This window comes from Pezoporus flaviventris, unplaced genomic scaffold (assembly GCF_033815535.1).
Source record: "Pezoporus flaviventris isolate CSIRO_AGI_PZ_B2104156 unplaced genomic scaffold, CSIRO_AGI_Pfla_v1 ptg000213l, whole genome shotgun sequence".
Taxonomy (NCBI): Eukaryota; Metazoa; Chordata; class Aves; order Psittaciformes; family Psittacidae; genus Pezoporus; species Pezoporus flaviventris.
This window is the reverse complement of record NW_026892761.1, coordinates 939170-963575: the sequence shown is the minus strand read 5'-3', so window position 1 is coordinate 963575 and position 24406 is coordinate 939170. Positions and strand designations below refer to the sequence as shown.

Below are 24406 nucleotides of genomic sequence, written 5' to 3'. Positions count from 1 at the left end.
GCGTTTCTCAGGTTCTTTCCTTCCTTCCTCCTCTCGTCTGCTGGGCCGCTTCCAGCCGGGGGCTGCCGAGCTCTGCCGAGGCTCTGCGGGACACGGAGAGCCCGGCGCTGCTGCGGGGCCGCCGAGGGCTAAGCGGGACGCTGCTCCGGGGCTGGATGGCGGCCGTGCTCCCTGCGCGACAAGGGCTCCCCAGAGAAACAGGCCGAGCTGCCTGGGCATTAGCAGTGTGGTGATATGGAATGTGTTATTTCACAGGACTCAATTCCTCCTGGTCAGACAGACAAAAACCTGGCAATCCGTACAAACTCAAAAGAATCCATTTTCAGAAAAATAAATTACTAAGGGGAGAGGAGGGTCCATTTCTCAATAAATATGTGATTCAGCTCACCTAAGACTCAGAAATTATCTGGGGACGGGAATCTAACATTTGGGTCCACAAAGGTTATTCTAAATACATCTGCAGCCCCAAACCTCCCCAGGCTCCCTTCTGCCCTGGAAGTCCCACGTCCTCCCAAGCCGCGGGTTTGGCTGTTGGTACGGTTCAAAACGTGTCCTTGTGCCTCAAGTCCCAGGTGCTCGGAGTGTGAAAGAAAAGAGGTCTTTTGGATTCCACCTTCTAAAACTACGTGTACCCGGCCGGGAGGGCGATGGTCCTGAGCAGGACGCGCCGGGAGCCTCTTGCCAGCAGGTAGGAATTGTCTTCTGGAGCGAGGAGGAGTCAGTTCTGCTGTAAAATGAGGTTTTCCAGTTCGTCTGCCGAGCGGAGCAGGAAGGCCGCGGACTCCCGGTAGCCGGCGATGAGCTGCCGCACGGCGCTGATCTCCGTGGGGCTGAGCTGCGCAGCCTGCATCCCCCTGCTGGTGCTGTTGGACGGGGCCGTGCTCGAGGCCCCACCTTTCATGCTGAGATCCGTGGGACCTGCCGAGGGAAAGCAAGAGGCAAGCTCAGGCAGAGGCGCTCTGCCCGTGCCCATCCTGCCACGAGGAGGTGCCCACGGGAAGCCCCTGCTCCCGCACCTCTCCCTGCAGAGCCCTGACTGAGCCTGAGCTGTGAGCCGGAGCGCTGCGGGCTGATGGAGCCCTTGGTGATGCTGCAGAAAGGATCCAGGAGGGCTGAGCTCCCGCTGCGTGGCCTGGCACAGCCGTGGGACACGGGGGACGCGGAGCAGGGACCGGGCTGCAGTGATTTGCAGGCCACCAGTGGGGGATCCCACCGGTGACAGTGGCAGGGAGGGGAGCCCATTGCTGAGGGCAGGAGGGAAAGCATCCAGGGAACACTGTGCTGGAGCTGTGGGAGGAGCAGCCCCAGCAGAGCACTTGCACACCAGGGTAATCAGCCTGCCAGGGGAGGAGGAGGAGGAGGAGGAGGCTCTCAAGTGAAAGCAATTTCACTGGACAGAAAAGGCAGCAGTAAAGGGAGCCATTTCCCGGCTCACCGAGGGGGAAGGAGCTCCGGTGGGGCCGTGGTTTGAGCAGGAATCGCCTCAGGTGGGGGATGGAGGGAGAAGACGCTTGTGGGCAGCAAACCCTGCAGGCTTCCTGCTCAGCGAGGCAGACGGGCAGCTCCCCGCAGAGCTCCGGCTACGGCAGCACCATCCTGCCCCTGGAGGGCTGGGCCGGAGCTTGGGCAAAGGGGAAGTGAGGTTCAGAATGCATTCGGAAGGAGCCATGTGCTGCTGTGCTGAGCAGGGCCTGGCTGCTCCCTGGGGCTGCTCTGGGGTGCTCGGTGCCTCACCCCCCGGAGCCAGTGAGGGCCAGGGGTGCTGGTGCTGCCCAGGGCAGGACCCATCGCCGCGGCTCCAAGGATTAGGTCTCAGCAGCTGGAGGCCGGGGCGGGCTCTTTATTCAGGGTTAAGAAGCATTAGGAAGGGATGATAAGAGTTAATCCCAGACAGGCATCTCGCAGGGCTCCGGAAATCACATCCTTCCAAATCCCCCCTCCTGTTGGGGTGGGCAGGGGCAGGGCAGCAGCACAGCGTGCACCAGGGCAAGCAAAAGCCTGGAGACTGCCAAAGGACTGGCCAAGGACCACCATGGCCTCTGTCCACCTGCTCCTAAACCAGCCAGCCCCCTGCACCCTCCTCCTGCCCTGCAGCACCGGTCCTGTTCTCCCAGGCAGCCCCCAAGCACCCTCCCGAGCTGCAGCAGGAGCCCCAGCTGCACCGGCCCCATCCTGCTCTCCCAGAGCCACCAAAGCAGGCTGGGGACGGATGGGCTCGTACCAGCCACGAGATGAGGGCAGCGATAGGCGCCCGCTCCTGTTAACCATTAACAGCTGGTGCAGATTCCCCTGTTATTCTGGGACGCTCCCTCCCTCCCAGTGCCACCTCCTCCGTCCCTCCAGGTTCAGCTCAGCAGTCAGCACTTGCTGAGGAGGCAAGCTGAGCAGCCGGGCAATGCGGGTCAGCTGCAGGGGAAGAGGGGGCTTGGGAGCAGCCCTGTGCTCCAGTCTGCCCTGCAGGGATGCGGAGCCTGGGATGGAGGCGATGGGCAGGGGTGCTCCCGGTGCAGTGTGTGGTCACTCACCGTTACTGTGGTTGCCCGTCTGGAGGGAGGCAGGCGGCTGCAGGCTGCCCCCCAGGGACCCGTAGCCACGGTAGCTGTAGTTGAGGCTTCCATTGATGTAGACTGGGTCTTGGGAGTAAGATGAAGCTGGCAGTGAGTAGGAGGAGTGGGTGATGGCTGTGGAGTCTCTGGAGTGCTGTTTATCAAGAGCGATGGGCTCGTCCTGCGTGGGGGAAACGCAGACTGAGTCCAGTGAGGAGCAGGGATGCCTGGTCCAGCTCCCCATCCCTGCTGGCCTGAGTCTGGGCCATGCTCTGCAGCCCTCTTATTTCAGACAGACTTTTAATAAAGCCTTGTCATCACTCAGAAATGTCTCTCCTTCTCCCCAGCCACCACAGGGTGCTGCTGGCTCCGTCCCTCGCCCACCTCCAGCCGCCAGCACCGTACCTGGGAGGTTTGGTAGATCTCCAGCCGCATCCTCTTGGCTGCTTTCCGCGTCTCGCTCTCACAGGCAGCGGCCAGGATGTTCTCGGCCATGGCTGAGGTCAGGTGTGGCGGCGTGGGCCTGGTCTGCAGGGACACAAGCAGAGGAGACCCTCAGGTACCTGCTGCACCAGGAGCGGTGGTGCACGGGGAGGGGGGCACCGGGGTGGCCGCTCACCATCTCCATCCCGTTCTTCTTCATGCGGCGGCAGGATTTGAGGTAGGTGCGGATGCGCTTGCGTGCCCGCTCCTGGAACTCGGGGAACTGCCGGCTGCAGGACTCGATGATGGCCTGGATCTTCTCCTTGGGCTGCTTGGAGATGGGAACCATCCGGTCCAGGTTCTCATCCACGAAGAGGCGCACAAACATCTGCAAAGGAGAAGGGAGATGGTGGAACACCAAGATGGAGGCAGCAGGGCTCACCATGCCCATGGAGCCCTCCTTACATTGAAAGCCTTTAGCCTCTCTGGGTCCATCCCCTCCGAGTCATTGATCTTATCGTTGTCTTCATGGTCATCGTGGTCATCATCATCTTCGTCAGCCGTGGGGGCCCTGCCGACGGTCAGGTCCTCGGGGCAGCCGCTCACCTCTGTCTTGATGGAGTCGTAGCTGCCAGAGCTGTATGGAGGGGACTGAGAGGACACAGGAATTACCATGAGCATCCCTTGCCTGCTCGCCTCTGCCTGGGGTCACAAGGTAAAAACCCTTTCTCCTCGGTTCACTGCTTCTGCCCCCTTTCCCGATGTTCCTGCACCCTGGGAAGATGAACCCATGACTGGGCTTCCCCAAGTGCCAGCTCCTGCCTGCTTGGGGCAGGAGGGGACATGGTGACCTCATGTGGCCTGTGATGGCCCAAAGTGCAGGCAGCGCGGCTCTGCCTGACCCTGTGGAACACACTGCCTGGACCAAACAGGATCCTCCTTGCACGGGCTGGGGTGAGACGAGCCCACTGCAGAGCCCCAGCTCTGGGGCAGGCGGGATGTGAGGGGTGCCCCCAGCTCTCCCCAACCCTCCCTCCTCCTCTCTGCCAACCGCTTGCTCGGTGCCTGGGCTGAACTCTGCCGAGCAGCAGCAGCCCAAGGCTGGGGTTTGGCCAGGCACAGTTTGTCCATCCTTGCGTCCCTACAGGGGAAAGGCTCCCAGCCCGGCTGCCCTGCTCTCTGCTATCCTGGTGCTGCGGCAGGAGCCACGTCCCTGCCTGGTTGCTCCCCCTGCGCCATGCCCCGTGACCAGCCCTGGCCAGGGACACCAGGGGCACCACATGGTGTCCCCTGCCACCTCCCCTATCGGGGCCGTACCTCTGCCGTGCTCTTCACGCCGTACTTGCCCCTGCTGCGCAGCCCGTCGGCGCTGCAGCCGTCCGCCTGGTAGGAGGGGGTGCCGTGCGCCGGGGCCAGCTTGTCGCACAGGTTGATGGGCTGCTCGTCAGCCGCCGCCGTGAAGTCCATGGGTGCCGCGGGGCCATTGCCGTTCATCTCGGGGAAGGCGCTGTCGCCCTGCGTGCTGCTCGAGGTCGAGGGGTTCAGGGTGGAGGAGCCATTCCCGCTGCAGCTCTCTGACGAGGAGTCATCTGCGAGGAAGGACGTGTGCTCACCCCGTGGTGCCCCGAGGCGGGCGAGCAGCTCTGCCACCACGGGGCCAACCTCCCCTGAGCCTACCAGGGCACGCAGCATGGATGCACCCCTGCTTTGGAAGCCCCAGGGCTACCCCGGACTCACTTAGGATCACCACATGTGCCGCCGGGAACCAGGCCGGCAGGGCCGTGCTTTGGGCACCGGGATGCAGCCGCTGGGAGCACGGACACCATCGTCACACGGCTCCGCTCCCTGGTCCCTCAGAGCACACCGGACCCTGCCATACCCTGACCAGGGCCGCCCGTCCCTCCCGCAGGGGACAGTCCCTGCGCCTCCACCCGGGGCTGCGGCGCCCGGGCTTGAATAAGAACTTTGGAATTTGGTCCTTTTCGGTTTCTGTTTGCATTGCAGGGAGGAGAAAGGGGCATTGCCGCTCCCCGCCGTCCTCCTGGGGCTCTGGGAGGTGAGGAGCTCCAGCACCAGCAGCTCAGGTACAGGCTGCACCGCAGGGCGAGGGGACAGCACATGAGGACAGGCGCAGAGGGGTGGGAAACAGCTGAGGGTGTGGAATGGACGCAGCGTTGGGAGCTTTGTTCGCAGGGGCCAGGCCAGGGTAAGGCTCCTGAGCACGATGCTGCAGGAGGGGCAAGAGATGCACGATGTCCCTCCTGTCCCTCCCAAAGCCCAAATGACCTCCTACACCCTACATGGATGCTCCCGCTCCCCTGTTCCACCCAAACCAAGCAGAGCCACGGCCCAGGGACCTGGTGACGGCAAAGCCCAGCGCAGCTCCTGCTTGCATCCACACACCCCTGGCTCCTGGCACCATCCCTCCCACCGTGCCAGCCTCCTGCTCTGCGGAGCAGCCCAGCCACGGCAGAGCGCCCAGCCCTGCCTGCACCGGCTCCTGCCTGCACCCAGCCCTGCCTGCACCCGCTCCTGCCTGCACCCAGCCCTGCCTGCACCCGCTCCTGCCTGCACCCAGCCCTGCCTGCACCCGCTCCTGCCTGCACCCAGCCCTGCCTGCACCCAGCCCTGCCTGCACCCGCTCCTGCCTGCACCCGCTGCTGCCTGCACCCGCTCCTGCCTGCACCCGCTCCTGCCTGCACCCAGCCCTGCCTGCACCCGCTCCTGCCTGCACCCAGCCCTGCCTGCACCCGCTCCTGCCTGCACCCAGCCCTGCCTGCACCCGCTCCTGCCTGCACCCGCTCCTGCCTGCACCCAGCCCTGCCTGCACCCGCTCCTGCCCGCACCCGGTCCTGCCCGCACCCGCTCCTGCCTGCACCCAGCCCTGCCTGCACCCGCTCCTGCCCGCACCCGCTCCTGCCTGCACCCAGCCCTGCCTGCACCCGCTCCTGCCTGCACCCGCTCCTGCCTGCACCCAGCCCTGCCCGCACCCGCTCCTGCCTGCACCCAGCCCTGCCCGCACCCAGCCCTGCCTGCACCCGCTCCTGCCTGCACCCAGCCCTGCCTGCACCCGCTCCTGCCCGCACCCAGCCCTGCCTGCACCCGCTCCTGCCTGCACCCAGCCCTGCCCGCACCCGCTCCTGCCCGCACCCGCTCCTGCCCGCACCCGCTCCTGCCTGCACCCAGCCCTGCCCGCACCTGCTCCTGCCCGCACTCGCTCCTGCCTGCACCCGCTGCTGCCTGCACCCAGCCCTGCCCGCACCCGCTCCTGCCCGCACCCGCTCCTGCCTGCACCCAGCCCTGCCCGCACCCGGCCCGGGAGCCCAGCCCCGGGGCCAGGCGCGCCCTTCCCGCGGGCTCAGCCCGTCCCTGCGCTCCCTCCCCTCGCCGCTCTCAATCCTTTATTCCATCAGGTGCCTCCGCGAGAGGGAAAGGGCGAGCGAGCACGTGGGGAGCCGCTTCCTGCGCCGAACAAAGGAGCCGCCGGCAGCGAGGAGCAGATGGCGGCTCCGCGCCCGGCCCGCGCCGCAGCACAATGGGGCCGGGCAGTGGGGCAGCCCCCGCGCACGGGCACCGGGGCCCGGCTGCCGCCGCCTCCCGCGCCACGCAGCACAAACGGCACCGAGCGGCCCCGGGCGCGCTCCCGGGAACCCTGCGGCCGCCCCGGACTTCGGCTCCCCTCGAACAAACGCACGTGAGGACCCTCGGGAGCCGATCCCCGGGCTCCCCGGCCCCGCTGCCAGCGCTCGCTGCCCGGCCTCATGGCCAGGCTGCTCCTCACCCCGAGAGCCTCTAAATGAGGAGGTCCCCACTGTGCAGGGCTCCGTGCCCCTCCTTTCCCTTGCGCTGCTCCAGTCACTTGTCTGAGCGCTGACCGGAGCTCACCCAGCCCCTGGGGTGGTGCCTATGGGTGCTTGGGCCAGCGGCAGCCATCACCTCCCCAGCATGGGGCTCCTGGGGGCTCAGCAGCCAGCACTACATGGGGCACTCCCCAGGCAAGCCCTGGGACCAGCTCTGGTCTCCTGCCATAGCACTGCAGCCTGACCACGGCACAGGGCTGCTGCCGGCTCAGCCGCAGCTGTGGGTTTAGGTTGACAGCTCTCCTGCCCCAGAGCACCGCGGGTGCTGCTCTCCAGCACGATGCGATGGCTCAGCCCTGCCCCACTGAGTCCTCCTGGGGGCTCTGCCCCACACGCGCCTTGCTGGGGCACGGAGCCAGCCCCACCACTGGCACCCGGTGCCCTCAGCACGGGCGCAGGCGCGGTGCTGGCTCAGCCGGGTCCCCATGCAGGTGGCCAGGGGCACCGAGTGCACAGGATGGCGGCGGTCCTGTCCCTCCCCCTGCTCTGCGCCAGGGGAGACGGGGCTCCCCGAGGGAGGCTCCAGCCGCATCCAGCGATGCCTCCCGCAAGGATTAAGGAGAATTATTCCCATGCAGGGAGGCACGAGCCGCACGCCAGGCCCTGCCATCAGCCCGGGCACAGCAACAGCACAGCGCCAATCAGCGCCCGTCCTGCAAGCCGACGGCAGCGACCTCCTGCCTGCTCTTTGGGGTGCAGGCAGCCCCCGGCACGGCCTCCCCCACACCACCAAAGCCCTGCCAGGCAAGGGCACCAAGAGAGGCGTTACCTAAGAGAAGACTGAGGGTGCCCTGAACATCCTCAACCTGCCCTGGGCATCCCTGCATTGCTCTGAGCATCCTCAACCTCCTCTGAGCATCCCCTCTGTGCTCTTGCCCATCCACCCACAGCCCCAAGCTCTGCCCCAGTCCCTGCAGCTCCCATCCCCATTGCAGTGCCAGTCCCACACCAGCAGGATGCTGGGGATGAGATCTGGACCCCTGACTTCTCAAGATCTCAGCTTTTCTTCTGTGTTGCACAAAACACAAATCAGGTTTCTACCTGACCTTGCTGCATTTACTGATACTGGGTTTGCTACAGCCAAAAGATACAGATAACAAAGAAGATGTCTCTATCTGTCCAGGTGGAATAAGAAAATGAAATAGGAATCTAAAGCAAGGGACCAGCATCTACTAAAAGAACAGCTCAGTTCAACCCAAGGATGAATAAACCACGAGGTCTGCAAACCCACTTGCTACAGGTAATTGTCTTGTTTCTACAGTTTTACAGCACACAAAGCAGTGGATCAATTCAGTCCTGTGTGAGCAGGGAAATGACCACAAATCCACACTGGGTCTGAACGGAAATGGCCTCAGCAATCTGAGAGCACCGGTGTGCTCTGGGTGGTGCTGATGGGATGATGCCAGCGCTGCTGCTGCTCCCCAGACAGCTTCACTGGGGTATCCAGCCCCCCACCAGCCCTGAGCAGAGGCTGGGGCACCCCTCAGCAAAGCAGGACCTGGGGAGAGGGAGCAGGAGCCCTCCTGCTTTGGGTGCCAGGTTTAGGCTCCCGCTCTGCTGATGGCAGCATTGGCCACGCTCCCAGAGGATCCCATTGCAGTAAAACCCACCCAGCTCCCGAGTCCCAAACCCCACGTCCGGAGCAGGGCTCTGGAGCAGCGGGGAGCAAGGCCAGGCTGTGCAGCCATCGCTGTGTTCATTAGCAACCAGCACGAGCCCGGTGAGCTCCCTGCTCGCGGCTGGAGCTTGGCTGCACGAGGAGCCCCTCTAATGAGGATAATTGGGAGCCCCCCTGCTCCACCCCCATGCCCTAATTGAAGCAGATGGAACTGTAAAAACAATGTCACTTCCCAACCGGTTTGATCTTTGCCTGGGAAAACGGAGTATTTCATCCTTCTTTCTAATCCCCTCCATCGGCTGGAGGCAGAGGAGTCCCTGGCACCGCGTGGGGGATGCTGGTGAGGCTGCAGAGCCCAATGGAGGCTGCCTGGTTCCGAGGCCCCGAGTGCTGCCCTCCAAGGCCATGGCTGGGTGAGAAGCAAGGCCGGGAGGAGGCCACAGGGACACCACATCTGCATCGGCCTCAGCATCTCCTCAGCATCCCCTCGGCATCCCCGGCGGTGCCCGGCCCCAAGAGCAAGAAGCAAAATGGCTTCTTGGTCGGCGGCACCGGGGAGGAGGGGATCAGTCACTTATTAAATGAATTAATCAGGGCTCAGCGTTTTCATTTGGAAGAGGCCGCGGGATTATCCTCGATTTCGGTGGTGCTGGATCTGAGGGGATCAGGAGGGGAAGGGGCCATTCCCAACACCTGCTCCCCGGGTGGTTTTCACGGCGGGGAAGTGGTTGGGTTTAACGGGCGAAGGCCACGGCCCGGCTCTCCAAAGGCAGGGTCCAAGATGAATGGGGCAAATTGTTCCTGCTCCTGTCACATCTCCAGAGCGGACACAAAACCTCTTTTGACTCACAAACAATGAGCTTGTGTAAGAGCCCGCGGCCCACGGGAGCCTCGCCGCAGCCCCGCACCACGCGGTGGGCCGGGGGCTGCCCGGTCCTGCCCGCGCCCTGCCACGGTGGGACCCCCTGCCCAGCACCGCCACGGCACCTCTTGGCCATTGCCTGCGCATCCTTGGGTGCTGCAGCCACCACCGGGTCCCACCGGTGTCCCTTGGTCTCATGGACCACCACGGAGACACTTGGCCTGCCCATGGCCGGCGGGGTGATGGCAGAGGCTGCTGCTCCCACCTGAGAATCCCCATCACAACCAGGAGGATCCTGCTTTGTTTCCACCCCACGGTGGCACCGGCACGGGCTGGAGCATCCCACCACCGCCCGCCTGCAACCACAGCCAGGAAGATGAAAAGTGCCATAAATTATTCACTCACAAAAGAGACGAGAAAGGGGAAGCAGGGGAGGAGGAAAGCCTGCGAGGAAGGGACTCTTAATACAAATTGGAGAGACCGAGTGGGAATGGGGGCCCCGCGGGGGGCACGGCTGGGCGGCAGCGCTGCGTTCACTGTGAGTGAGCAGCACCCCGGGGCTCCTGCACCCACAGCCGGGCAGTGAGCAGGAAAGGCCCTGGCGGTGCTGGCCACTGTGGCTGGGCACCGCTCACAGGGCCGGAGCATGGAGCCCGTTCCCTGCAGCCCGTGGCATCCCAGATGCAGTCCGAAAGCAGCAGCAGTGCTGCCGGGGGCCGCGGGGCGGTGGGGCTGGGCAGTGTCCAGTTAAGACGCTCTATTTCCTGTCTTCCTTCGTTAGTGCAAACCTCGTTACGTCCCAGACACAGCGCCCACCCTCCGCGCTCCCTCCCCGGCTCCCTGCCTTCGCCCAGCGCAGGGAGCAGGCAGACATCTGGCCCGCAGGACACAATGTGTGTGCTCGGCCGGACAAGGCAGCGCTGTGCGGCCGCCCCCCCTCCTCGCCATCAACGGTGCCCCCCGGCGCCGTCTCCCCCCAGCGCCGCTGCCCAGCCCGAGGGAGCAGCAGCAGCTCCCGCCGGCCCCGGGACCTCACCACAGCCCCGCAATGGGCACCTTCCCCTGCACCGGAGCTCATCAGCCCCCGCTGCAGAAACAGCCCTGCCACAAACGCGCGATCACTTGGCTGTCCCCTGTCCTCCTGGCCCCGTCCCTCCTGCCACCGCTGCCCTGGGCACCTCGCTGCGCCAGGGGTGCTCGAGCCAGGACCTCGGTGAGGAAGGACAAGGTGCAGAGCAAGCCCCTCCTTGTGCCACCGCCGCCGGCAGCCACCCGGATCCTGCCGCAGGGAGGGGACCCGCCGCTGCCCGGGCACTGCCTCTCCCCACGCCAAGCAAACGGGTTTGGTGGCTTTGGGCAGGATGCACACGGAGCTGGTGCCTGCAGCACGGACCTGCCACCAGGGAGACCCTGCTGCCCACCCCTCCTTGGGGCAGGGCAGAGCAGCTCTGCCCCCAAGCCACCGGGCTCTGCAGCCCTCCCAGGCAAGGAACACGCTGTGGGGCTCACCCTGCTCTCTGCTTCAGATGGGGGTGCTTGATCTAGGGAGGAAAGTGGGGGCACAGGCACCGGCTGCCCGGTGATCCTCTCTGCTCCAGACTAAGGAAGAGCTCCCCTCAAAACACGAGCCAAGGGGGAGCCCAAGCCCCGTTCAGTGCGACAGACACCACATCCCTGCAGCGCCCGTGCTGCACCTCGCACCCTGCAGCTCCTCCACCGGCGCCAAGAGGAGGGTGTTTATCACTGCCCAAGGCCTTTGCTCGGGAGGAGCAGATGTGCCCCTGAAGAGGCGGCAGGGAATGGAGCCACCGGCCCCGAGTGCACAGGCAAGGCAAGGACACGCCTGCTGACTTGTGTGGGGACAGCTCAGTGGGGGGGCACCCGCAGAGAGGAGAAATACAGAGCTAAGCAAAACAAGATAAGGTCACACGTAGCTGTTGTAAGGCCTGGATGCTGGCCCGTGACTTGTCTGGGCTCTGAGCTGGGCGTCTGGGACAGGGAAATCCAGTGGTGGTGTCGGAAGCCCTGAAGCTCTGTGGAGCAGCGAGGATTCTGCAGCCTGGGTAAAGCAGGGGATGTGCAGCACGTCATGAGCATCTCACCAAGTAATGGGGCTGTGACCCAGAGCTGCAGGACACGAGCCATGCCAGAGAGAGGGCACTGTGCTGGGGATGGCTCCGTGCTGTCCCTGTGTCCCCAGGGCAGGGGGTGATGTGTTCTACCTGCTTCCTGAGAACGCCTGCCTGTGTGTCCTTGAGGCCCCTCCTTGGAGGGCTCCTGAGGGACATCCCCAACAGTCAGAGCCTTCCCAAGCAGCCGCCCCAAGCGATGCCCCCGAGGAGCGTGTGCCTGCACGGTTAAGTAGGTTAAGAAAGTCCTTTCTCCAAGGTCTGGATTAGCCACTGCTGCTCCAGGCAGAAGGGCTCAGCAGGACGCTGCCGCTCAAGTGAGGGCTGCACGCAGGGACTCGGCTGGAAGGGACCTGTCCCAACATGGTGCCATACAGCAATCCCACGCCCCCCATGCAGGGAAAGCAGATATTACACCCCCAGTTCTTCAGGAGGATGGGACAGAACGGGCTGAGAGCAGCAATCCCTGTCCATGGGCTGAGCACCGCTCCTGGGTGATGGAGCTGGAGGCATGGCCAGGGATGAGGCAAGTTGTATCCCATCAGCAGGACCAACGCTCAGCTGGGAGCAGGCACAGGAAACCTCCAGGGACAGTGACAGGCACAGGGGAGAGCGAGATGGAGCAGCACTCAGTGTTCATCTGCTCGGACTGCGTGCTGGCTCCTGCAGACGTGGCCCTCCAGGATGTCCTGCACAATAGCTCCACTTGAGCAGCAAAGGGCTCGTGTTGATCTTGCTGTCGCTTTGGGTAGCCGCCGGCTTCCTGCGGGCCTGGGCGCTGTGAGCAACATCCGACGGGGACGGGATGTTGCAGGAGCTTCGCGTTTTCCGTGCTGGGCCACAGGACGAGTAACAAAGGGAAATGGAAGGAGCGAGCGTGTGCTCAGAGCTGGCCGGGGTGTCCTGCATCCCACCATGCACCCGTCATCCCAGCGGGAGCCCGGCTCTGCTGCCGGTGCTCTGCGGTGGTGCCATCTCTGTCCCTTAACCACTGAAGCCATTAGGTCTAATCTGCTCTCCCTGCTGTTCCAAGGGCTGATGCTGGCTGCAGCGTGGCTATCCCGGGCCAAAGCTTATGAACAAGGGGACAGAACAAGGTATTAAAGTACTGGCTTCCATTCCAGCTGCTTTTCAGCTCTGAAGATTCAGCAGGTACCTGTGTATCAAAGCGTGAGGTGATGGTTCCCTGCTCTCCTGCCTCTCCGTATTTCACACCACTCTGCTCACATGCCATAGGAGAGCACTGGCTCCTCCTCTGAAAGACCTGGAGCTGGTGCCTCGGTACTTTAAACGAGACCTTTTTAACAAGCCTGTCAGACGATCCTGCTCCCCTACAGGGCAGCTCTTCATTAAAACTTTATACTTTATACTGTGTCTTACACTGCAGACACACTCCAAGCGTCCCACCCGTCAGGCAGCAGCAATTTAGTAACTCAAGAGGATTTCCAGAGGTTGGAGAGTACCAAGTCCTGATCCAAAGGAGGTGATCCACAGTGCTGGGCTGCCTGGAGCTGAGCCTGGCTGCAGGAGAGGCTCAGGGCTCGCTGCCACGGCCGGTGGCAGGAGGCTGGGGCTCTGTGGGGCTGCTGGGGGCACGGTGGGCAGCCAAGAGCAGGAGATGTGGACACGTCCTGTTCTGGCAGGGAGCACATGGAGCACTCTGCGCAGGGCACCTTGGCCAGTTGGGCTCCACAGGCTGCTTTAGAGGATTTCCTCGGGAAAGTCTGGCACGTCCGTGGCCTTTAAGGCAGGGTGAACCCAGTAAAACACGTCTGCTTCCAGAAAATAGAGCTTTTATGGGCTGAGAGAAAAGGAAACCGAAGAGCGCTCGACACTTGGCTTCATGCGCATTCCCTTCCCGTGCCAGTAACGTGCCTTCCTCCTGCAAGGTGCTCCTCTCCTCTCTCCTCTCCTCTCCCCGCCCGCTGCCCTCCTGGGCTGCTCCACTGCTCTTCCCTTCTCAGCCTCGTGTGCTTCAGTCCTGGGTGGGAGCCTTTGGCAGCGGGACTGGCACGAGGCCTCTCACCCCAGCAGCCCTTGCCTGTGTCTCCAAGCTCCAGTACGGGACATGGACATTCACCACAGTGACAGAACCTCTCTTCAGTCCCTCCTGAAGTAGGGGAGCCTGATGGAAATCCCAGTGCCTGGTTTCTTCTTGATGGACCTTGTCAGTGACCTGGACTTGCCTTGCTTGCTCTTCAACTCCATCACTTCTGGTCTGCCAAAGCCCACCCAGTTATGCTGCTGCCGCCCCTGGGGACAGCCTGGAACACTGACACTCCTCACACAAAGCAAGGGACTATTCGTGCTCTGTTGCTCACCACTGAACCTTACAGAAGAAATTAAAGGAGCCGAGAAGGGCCCTGAAGAGGACACCTGCTTCTGAAGAGAAACCGCAGGGCAGGAGAAATTGGAAGCATTTCCTAAGAGGGCAGAGAGAGGGGATTGAGACAACATCTTCATTTGCCTAAATACGCAAGTCCCTTATTAAATTCCTGTCCTGTCGAATAACCGTGCTCAGCAGCGGGATGAAAACTGTGTCACTGTAGATGGTACATGAGACTTGGGAATTCGGTGGTCAGGGATAAGCCACAAGCCCGAAGCGTCCCAATGGGAGAACGGTGAAGTTCAGGGGGACATCGAGACCCAGCCCGGCCGTGGGTATGAGATGAGGCGGCTCTCGCTCGGGGCAGGGGCTGCAGCCTGGTCCCCAAGAGCCAAACACTGCTGATGTGAGCGGCTGGGCTCCCACCAGAGCCCCCTTCCTCCTGCCCCGGGCACGGCCCCACGGCGGGGCCCTCACAAGCAGAAGTGCCCCTGGGTGCAGCGCAGGCAGGTTTCACATCCCCCCGAGGCTGCCTGGCTCCGGGGCTGCTGCTAAAACCAGCAGCTTCTCCAAACTGCAGCTCTGCCACAGGCTGAAGGGCCACGAGGCACCGGGCTGAGCAGAGCAGTGTCCCTGCTGTCCCTGCTGTCCTGCTGCTGGCCACAGGCAGCCAAAAGCCACCCCAGGGAGACCTGGGAGCACAAAAGCCCTTTATGTCCCCTGGGGTGGTTTTCCAGTCCCCGTTCTTAAAGCAGCACTGACCCAGCCCCGGTTGTCCCTCAGCTCCTCCGCTCCCTTCCCATTCTCTCAGCAGCACCAGGCTGGGGACAATGAGGGATTCAACCTCTTGAGCAGGAGCCGGTAACAGCCCAAGCACCGAATCCTTCCAAGCATCACAGAGGTGAACCCTGACCCCAGCTCGTCCTTCTACCATTTATTTACTCGCTCTTTTACTTTCAACTAGCACGTTTCCCAGGAGCAACACAGCACCTCTCGTCACCAGACACTGCCTCCCACCCAGCCCACGTGTGCCCCCTTCTCCCCTTCCAACCGCCTGCCCTGAGAGAGGAGACACCCACATCCACCCCGCGCTCCCATCGCTGTTGCCTATTGCAGATCACACATTTCTTGCCTGGGGGATCCAAGACATTGTCTAAGGAGCAGCTTTCCCAGCACAAAGCTGTGACCTGCACTGTGCAGCCTTGGCATCTTCCCTGCTGCAGGTCAGCACCCACAGCCCAGGACCAACAGGGCTCTCCTCATCACACCCAGGGAACTACAACCTGATGCCCTAGGGGATTTGGTGACCTTTCTGGAGGAGCTGGGATGCGGCTCCCTGCACCAGGACCATCAGCTCAGAGCTGCAGAGGATCCTGGCTGAAGCAGGAACCCAGGGGCTAAATGGGAAGGACTGGGAGTCGGTGCTGCTTCGAAGCCTGCAGGGATATGAAATCCATCCTGCAGGTGGGACACCTGATCAGAAAGGACTGGTTAATGTTTAATAGGCCACAAAGCATCCGGCACTCACCGTCCTCATGGCCGGGCAGGTTCTGTGGGCTGCGCATGCTCTCGTCCTGGCTGGGGCTCAGGCTGGAGTTCAGGTGCTGGTCAGCTGAGATCCATGTGGAGTCGTTCATATCAAAGTCCTCGCTGCTCACCGATGTCTCATCCTGGAGGCAAGCAGGAAAGGGTTAACAAACCGAGCTGATTTCATCCTCCCTTCTCTGCCTTTAACATCTCCTCACCCAGCTCCTTCCTAACACCAATCTGTCGGGCAGCTCCTGCCCCCAGGATCACTTGCTGGCCCCTCGGCGCTCCCCATGGCCACACAGCCCTTCCCCGAGGTGGCTGGGACGGGCTCTGCTTCCTGCCTGAAGACGTGCCTGAGCAATGGCACTGTCTCTAATTGAGGACAATTAGAAAGAGCTCGCATCCTGTAGGAGCGGATGGCTGAGCCCTGGAGTTTACCCTTTAATCTCCCTCCGCCCAGCTTGGTGCTGGTGAGGCAGCGGCGTGTGGGAACGGAGGATGGGGACAACTCCATTGAAACGGCTCCATAAAACACCTCGGACTTTTCTGAGATCAAATCAGCGGCTGCAACGGGAATTCCCAGAGGATTGGCACCGGCAGGGAGCGGCCGATGGGGCAGGCCCAGGGAGCAGCACCCATCCCCATAGACCTGCACTGCCCAATGCTGCAGAGCAGAGACAGCCCCAGCGCCGAGAGACTGCTCCTCCGGCCCTCTCCAAAGGGCTATCGCCACAATGACAACACACACCTTGGGAAGCAGCTGGGGGAGTGAGGTCCCTGGTGAGGCAAGGACACCCAGCCTGGACCGGCGCCTGCTCCCCGGCAGCATAGATGACATTCCTCTCTCCCACTCCTGCAGCTGAAAGGACATTTTCTCTCTCCCTCTCTCCCTCCTCGCTAACCTTTACAGTACTTCGAGACACAGCCCTTGGATTGCTTCCAGTGCCGGAAAGGTCAGCCACAAGATTTCAAAACCATCACGAAAGGCAGCACTGAGCTCCTGAATGAGAGGAGGGGCCGTAGGACCTCCCCGGCCTGAGCTCCCAACACGCAGCTCGGGAGGAAGCAGAGACGTGTTCCCGAACGAACACGGTCCTGCTGCTGATCCCTTTATCCGGCTGCCTCTCCCCGCTCCCCTCCCACAGCAGTGACCGCATCCCAAGCCCTGGGGTGCAGGGGAGCACCAAAAACGTTTCCAGAACCGCTTTCAACTGCGCTTCCCTTTGATTGAAGCATTTCAAAGCCTTGCACAGTCTCCGCTCTTCTAATTCCTCTTCCCTCCCCCTGGTCCTGAGATAAAATCCAACCTCCGCTCTTTCCGTGGCAGAGGCAACTGGCAAGTGTCCCCCCAGCCTTTGCCTGTGCCTCACACACAGTGCCCCGGCCGCCCGCCGCTGCCTGCCAGCTCTCGTTGGGAGCCAACAAACGTGTTTAAAAGCCAGGTTTGAGCTTCGCCTCCCGCTCCCGGTCCCTCAAGACATCTGCAGGCTCCCGGCTCGCACCCGCCCCCAGCCCGCTCCCTCCGTGTGCCTCCCGGGGAGCTTCCTGGAATTTACAGCTTGGGAAGCCCCGCACGCAGCAGCGGATGGAGGGACGGGCGGGCTCAGCCGCCCCATGGGTGCCCACCGGGGCAATGGGGACACCCACACCCAGCCCTGCACCCAGGGCTCAGCACAGCACCGGTGCCACCGCAGCCACGAAGCGGTCCTGCCTCTCCAGAAGCTCCATCTTGCACAGAGAGGAGTAGAGCTGCAAAGGTCTCCCCGTTGCACACTATAAATAGTCTCTTATTGTAAGCATTTGCAGGGAGGCAGCCACCCTAATATCTGGCCTTCTTCACAAGGCTTACTCAAGATTACTGTCAGAGCTTAAGAGACAAATGCAAATGCCAAGGTCCTTGCTGCCCACAGGCTCTCACCTGTCCGAGGAGGAGGAGGAGGAGCTCTGGAGCAACCTGTGATGTTTTCAGGAAGCGCCTGGCTCAGGCACAGTCTGCAGGGCTCAGTTACAGCCTCAGCACCCAGAGTAGAGCCTGGGAGGCACGCAGGTCTCCATGTGCTCAGGAATAGTGGTGGCGACAGGAAGGCCACCTCACATGCACACACTTCACAAAGGTGCATCCTCCTCTCGAGGTACAACATTCACCATTAGAAACCCTCTGCCTACCAAACCACAAACTGAGAAGCAATAAATGACTCCTCAAACACGCCTGTCACGCATACACCAGCCCAGAGCCAGCCACCAGCAGAGAGAGGAGGTGGCTACTGCGGGACCCTGCTGGGCAGCCCCATCCCCACATCCCCACTGTCACCCCTGCTTCCCAGTCAGGATTTTCCATTTTCCAGCACTGGTACCCTCAGGCAGACCGCCAACAGGACAAACCTCCCAGCAGCACCCAGCTCCCGCAGCACAGCCCATCCCAAGGGGATGCTGGGCAACCATGCAGGCAGTGGGTGAACCCTTCCAGCAGCAGGGAAGAGCTAGAGCCAGCAGTGGGAACTGCTGGAGAGGATCTGCCTGCAGGCTTGGGGCAGCACCCACAGCTCGGCCCGTGCCATGGTGCTCCAGGAGCTCCTCACACCTTTGTGCCTCTTCCCTAAAGCAAGAGAAAGGCCCCGACCTTGAGCACAGCGCTGTCATCCTTGGCTGCATCCCTCAGTGGGACATGAAGCCACCAGCAAGCTCCCTCCTCAGGACACACCTTGGAGACCAAAGGCTCAGCACTTGGACCTCCTCACGTCCCCGTCATGCCAGGACAATCCCAAGGAGCTGAGTCCCCAGCAGTGACACCCAGAGCACCAGCTCTCCGGCCACGGCCCAGGAGCACCATCATGTCCCAGCATCAAAATATGGGACACCAGAGTGCGATCAACATCTCTGGCTGGGTGGGCAGCTCTGAGTTTCCCCTGGATGCCAACACCCTGGCTGAAGGCTGAGCCTCAAAGTGCCTCCAGCATCCAGCCAAACAAGGAAGCGTTTCTCAACAGCAGCAACAGCTCTGACTCGGAGCAATACGGTAAATCTAATCTACCCTTCCACCCTCTTTTGGCTTGCAAGTCAGGCAGCTCATTCTTTTCCTCTCTGGGCTCTCAGGAGAATTCTCTCTGCTAATTTCTTCTTTCCTGTAAACAAACTTCAAATGAAACTTTCATTAGAAAACAGAACGCAATCCATTACCAGCACCAGGCTCAGGACCCGCCGCCTTCTGCCCGCTTCCACAGCCCTCGTGGCAGGGATGGAAGCGACAGCGGCCGCCCCAATGGGCCAGCCCAGAGCTGAACCCCAAGCCCCAGCCCTGCCGCTGCCGCCCTGGCTCCTTCCTGCCTCCCCAGCTCTCCGGAGAGCTCTCCTCACCCCGCAGCATGGTCCCATCGCTTTGTTTCCAGCGTCCACGGGACCGAGCGATCAAGGGTCAGCAGCGTGCGTGCGGCTCCTCTTCTGCGAGGGGAAGTCGGATCCTGCTGGTGCATTCACAGGCCACACCCAAGCGTTGGAGCAGGGCTCCCGGCTCCGCGCAGGGTTTGGAAAACAACGTCCCTGCTCCTCTCCTTATCTGCAGCCCAACGCTGGCAGCTGCTCCGCAGGCACCCGCAGGGGCCGGTGAGTTCTCCCCGGCCGCAGCACGAGCAGGACTCACGCTCCGAGGGTCTGTCCCACTTCCCACTCCCCAGCCTTCGAGCACCGTGGGCAGGCGTCTGCTGAGCCTCAACGTCCCTCGGAGCCAGGAAAGGGTGATTCTTCCTATTACAGAGCTGCCAGGCCTGGCTCCCCACAGCCACCCCGGCTGCTTCACGCACACAGAGCATCACTGGCACATCCAGGACCACCAGCAGCACCTCCTGACCCCAGGGCTGTCATTGCCAGGCAGGGTTTCTTCTCCAGTGGCTCCTGCCTGGAGAACAAGCTCCTGTAGCGCAGCTGGATCAGGGCAGGGGGGAAGTGACTCCCAGAACCACAGCTCGCAGATGGATGCGAGGCTATCGGTAACCTGCTTATTTTACAGCAGGCTCAGTTTCTCAGGCACTGCCTTGCAAGCCTCTCTCCAGTCATTTCCATGCTGTGCCTCACAGGATTCCAGGCTCCGCACCTCAGGACCGTTTGTTTTCTCTCTTTGAGCCCTTTAATTTTAAAACGTGTCCTTTCACGCCGCAGCCTGCTATCCCCATGGGATTTCCATCCACGGAGCGGGAACGGCGGCTGGGCGCATGCAACCCCCCCAGCACGCAGCCACGCTCAGCTTCCCACCAGAAGCTGCCGTGTTTTTAGAGTCAACAAAAGGCAACACGAGCGTGCCCGCCCCGGCGCTGCTCCGCTGCCGTGCCCGTGCCCACCGGCCCTGCCCGGCACGGGCACCCCCAGACCTGCAGAGCACCCCGCGGCGCTGGGGGCCGAGCTCACAGGAAGGCAGCCTCATCTCTGCCTCAGCCACTGTTTAAAGCCAACCCTCTGAGCATGCCAAGAAGGTATTGAACCAGATTTGACCCTAACTTAACCAGTTCAGCGCAGAGAAAGGCTTACTAATGGAAGATAAACCACTCCAGGTCAAAGATTGATGCTGCAGCCACAAATACCGGGGTGGTCATTGCTTCAAAGAGCCCGAGGAGCCTTTAAAGCACACGGTGTTTGGTGGCTGAGGCGAGCGGTGCCGGCGCTGCTGCTCCTGCGTGCAGAGCACACCCCGAGCGGAACATCCCCGCGCTCTTTGTCAGGTCACTTACATCCTTATTTACTGAAATTCCTGCTCATTTCTACGGGACGCGGCACAACCCGAGTATTTGGTAGTTCCCCAAAACGGGCAAAAGAGTCCATGTAAAAGGCGAGCGGCGAATGGAAGAGGAAGGGGAGACCATCACACCCCCCCCCCCGGCCCCATTACCCGAGGTGTCCTACTGCCCCAAACAGAGGGTGCAGGGCAGGGGGTGCCTCCCCGCCGCTGCCCCACACTCCTGCTGTTCAGCGGGAAGGTGCTGAACCAGGGACCGCCGGACCGGGGGCACCGAGAGCCCCGGCCCCGTGTCCACCCCTTGTCCGCGGAGCCCCGTACCCGCCCCCCCGGCACCTGCACTCGCCCCGGCAGGACCGGTGTTTGCTCTCCGGCTCGAGGCCGGGGGGTATCCTGACACCCACGGACCGCCAGGTGTTAAAGGGCACTTGGCTCTTCCAGGGGCACCGGGAAGCGGGTACCGGGGGTGCCCCGCTTTGGAGAGGTTCGAGCGGGGCAGCTCTGCGGGCTGAGCGCCCGGGGGTCCCCCCGCCGCCGGCGGGTCCCGCGGTGGGACGCGGTTCCCACGCGTGTCTCCCCGCAGCAGCAGCGGCGGCGGCGGCGGCAGCACCGAGGTGCCGGTGCTGGTGCCGGTCCCGGTGCCGGTCCCGTCCCGCCCCCCGCGCCCCTCTGCCCGCAGGTAAATAAATACACCGCGATGGAGCCCTGCCCGCCGGGAGCGCGGAGCGGGGCTGGCGCACGGGGCTCAGCGACCGGCGGGGATTGACACGTAAGTAGGGCTTTACCTCCCGGGAGGCGGCTATTTCCAGCACAATCCCCGCCCGGGGCCGGGGCCGGGGCCGGGCGGGCGGCGATGGCGGCGCGGGGCCGGTGCCCGGGAATTGATGGGGCCGGGGCGCTCCCGCCGCCTCCTCCCACTTTCTTCTTCTGCGCTTTTGTGCTCTTCCGGGGAAGGGGGAGCGGCGCCGGGAAGGACGCGCCCCCCCTCCCCTTCCCCTCCCCTTCCCCTCCGCCGCCGCCGGGGCGACCCGCAACTTCCCGGGGACGCGGCGCGGCCGCTCCCCCCGGAGTTGGGGCCGGGCCCCGGCACCGCCCCCCCCCATCCCCGCCCCGCCCCGCATCTCCCCCCCCCCCCCTCCGCCATCCTCCGCCCCGGGGGCCCGGTGCCGGAGCCCCGCGGGCGGCGCGTTCCTGGCCTCGCCGGGGCGCCGGGGACTGCCGGCCTGCCGCAGCCCGGCCCCCGGCGAGCGCTGGGGCGAGGACCCGGAGCCCGGGCTGGCGGCGCTCCGGAGAGGCTGACAACCAGCTGCTGCCCGGGGAGAGGGGCCGGCGCTGCGGAGCGCGTCACTCCCGGCTCCCGGGGGGGGGGGGGAGAGGCGGAGGGGGGCGAGCGGGGCCCGGCCGCGGGCGGAGGAGGCGGGGGAAGGGGAGCGGGGCCGCGGGGGGCGGGCGCACCGGGCGGGGGGCGCGGGGAGCCGCGCCTGGAAGAGCACATTGTGGAGAGCCGGGGAGGGCCCTTCCTGCGGGAGGAAGAGACAATGTCCAGGGCCGGGCGCCTGCTGGAGAGCCGCGAGAATGCACGGCCGGAGGCACGGCGCGGCTCGGAACGGCGCGGCTCGGCTCGGTACGCGCGGCACGGCCACACGCACGGGCATCCTCCGCTCCGCACGGCCCGCGGGGGTGCAGCCCACCCGCGGACCCGCTGCACGCCCGGCTTCGGCAGCGCGGTACCGGACGGCGGGTGTCAGCCCCGCGGGAGCCCCCGGCCCCGGCTCGGTGGGTACCGCGGAGCCCGGGCCCCGACGCCGCTGAATCCTTTTGTCTCAGCCGGTTCTCCCGTGCACGGTGGGAGCGGGGGGGGGGAGCTCGGCTGGTGGGGAACGTGGCCGCGCCTCGGGCATCGTGCCCCGGATCCCGGGAGGGATGGGGATGCCCCAGCTCGGGGCAAGCAGCCGTGGGGTCTCCGTGTACCCCAGGACGGTACCGGCTCCCGAGCAGGACCCCGAGGGCAACGGGTCGGTGACCTCCAACCGGTTTGGGATCCCACCATGGGCACCAGCATCTTGATGTGCAGCAGCTTCTCAATAGGCACCGGCATCTCAATAGGTGCTGGTACCTCGGTGTTCCCATCTCATCTCTTGTTGTTCAATGCTTATGAAGGAGATTTTTAGGGAATAAAGCAAGTGTAAGGGACTGAGCGGCGGAGCCTGCAGCAGAGCCTGTGCCAGAGCTGGTGCCAGAGCTGAGGATGGGAACTGCCACATTGGTGTTTACGGCTTGTTAGTGCGGGTGTCCAATTATGATGTTATCTACTCTCATTAACCACTTCCCTGCCAGGGAAAGCGTGCAAGGGAGGAGGGGAAGATCCGAAGGCAGAGCTGAACATGGGGATCGCTCACTATTGTGTTTCCATGTTTCCATCTCCTCCAGGCTGCTCTATGGAGCCAGAGGCTGAAGGGCGAGAGCAGAGCCCCGGGATCTCCCGCAGGAAGCCCCAGCGTGGGGCTTGCTCTGTGCTCACTTCCAGCTCAATGGCTGCTGCTCCTCCCTGGAGCTAAAATAAAATCCTGACCATTTAAGGTGAACAGGAGGCTTGCGGACCTCGGTGGAGCGGGCTTTTAACCCCTTCCCATTGCTGGGCTTTGTTTCCTCTTTGAGCTCCCTTTGGCTTCGAGCTAGATCGACCAAAAAGCCATTTAGGAGAGTGCATCCCCCTGGGAGCAAGGCTGGTACATGGACTGGCTGGGGGGTGAGCCTGAAGCACAGCCACTATCCTGTGCTGCCTCACCATGTGGACACTCTTATTTTATACTAAGTGCCTTTGTGGGAGTTAAGTTAATCCACTTTGGAAATGGATTAACCTAAATTTCACATCGGGGAAACTTGGTGCTGAGCAGCCGCATCCACACGGGATGCAAGGGAGGAACCGCATTGGGCAGTTGCTGCGGGGCAGGATCTGGTCCTGGTGCCCGGAGGGGTCCTGACCCTTTGAGGAGGTCACCACTGCCATAAGTGGGGTCACAAGCCCCACAGAAACCCAATTGTTGGTGCCTGGGCTCAGGGTCACGAGGGTGGCAGAGGCAGAGATGGGGCTCACCAGTGGGAGCCTCCAGGAGCAGCCAGGGAGCACTGGGAATGCCAGACATGGAGCTCCCTTCTAGAGGGTGCTTTTCAGATTCAAATTATATCGAGGGGGAAATAGCTGGTCATTGAATATAGAACTGGAATATATAGAATATATGGAATATAGAATATATGGAATATATAGAACTGGAAACAATAATTTATCCCGTTGTCAGGAACAGGGGAGAGTGCCCTCTGAGATCACGTTAAAAATCCCACACCACAATAAACCAGTACTACTGTTATACTATACATAAACCACATCAAATACAAGTCACTTCTTCCCTCTCTCCTCATGTGTTCATCACTTCTCATCCCTGCCAACCCCTTCACTCAGACACAGACCTGCCCATACAGAAATCTGAGGCGCCCTGTCAGACTCTGCTCCCATCGGATGCCACCGGAGCAGCAGGTCCAGGATGAGCTGTGCCCGGGCTGAGCAGCCCTGGCACTGTGCAGCCTGCCTGTACCAGGCAGTGACACGTCCAAGGGCACTGCTTACGCTGCCCTGACCTCATATGCTGTCATTTCCTAAGGCAAGGCTCTGCAAGAATACCAGGGCTGCTGTCAAAGGCAGGAATAAACGACATTTAAGGCACTGCAGGAGCTTAATTGAATAGTGGTGCTGTTGCCGAGTGTGGGCACGGGGATCTAGTGGTGAGAGCATGGGACTGCAGGACGGCAGGATCTGGCCATCACGCCACAGGAGTCACTGACTCATGGGCGACCTTGTGCAAGTCACTTGATGTTCTTGTGCCTCTGGAAAGTAGGTTAAATAACAAATGGGAGCTCCTGCATCGGGTCCTCTATGACCATCAAACCCCACCGGGAAATGAGCAGTAAAATGTGAATCTCACAGGGCCAAGGTGAGTAGTGAAAGGGGGGCAAGAGGGACGGTGCCAAAGGAGGGCCCCGGTTGCATGGCATGAGGAGGATAAGCAGCTTTCACCACCGTGTTTTAACTCATCTGCCAACCAGAGCAGAGTCAGGGACAAGAAGGAGAGTGAAGATTTGGGGAACTATCACAGAGCAGGTTTGTGGTGGGCTGAGGGCTCTATTCCCACTTCATCTTGGGCGCTCCTGCATAAGTAGTTGCTGTCAGCACCTGGCATAGGCACGAATAAAAGGGCTTTTTCCCCCAGGAGCCAAGCCCAAGAGATGGAGAGGAAATACAGCTCCATACTCCACAGGGAGTACCCACCACTGCCAAGTGAAGGAGCAGGAAAGAAGTTTCTGTGGATGGAATTTGCCTTCCTCTGGGGTGCA

At 62.5% G+C, this 24406-nt stretch overlaps 1 protein-coding gene across 1 annotated transcript in view; it reads right to left on the bottom strand.

Moving 5' to 3' along the window:
• Positions 1-299: 299 nt before the first annotated feature.
• The window catches only part of NOL4L (nucleolar protein 4 like), a 55681-nt gene continuing 31574 nt past the window's right edge, over positions 300-24406 (bottom strand). The window contains 7 exon segments of the mRNA XM_061441540.1: positions 300-918; positions 2526-2727; positions 2952-3074; positions 3166-3357; positions 3435-3620; positions 4287-4558; positions 15293-15434. Coding sequence (XP_061297524.1) covers positions 719-918; positions 2526-2727; positions 2952-3074; positions 3166-3357; positions 3435-3620; positions 4287-4558; positions 15293-15434 — 1317 coding nt within the window. The 3' untranslated portion in view covers positions 300-718.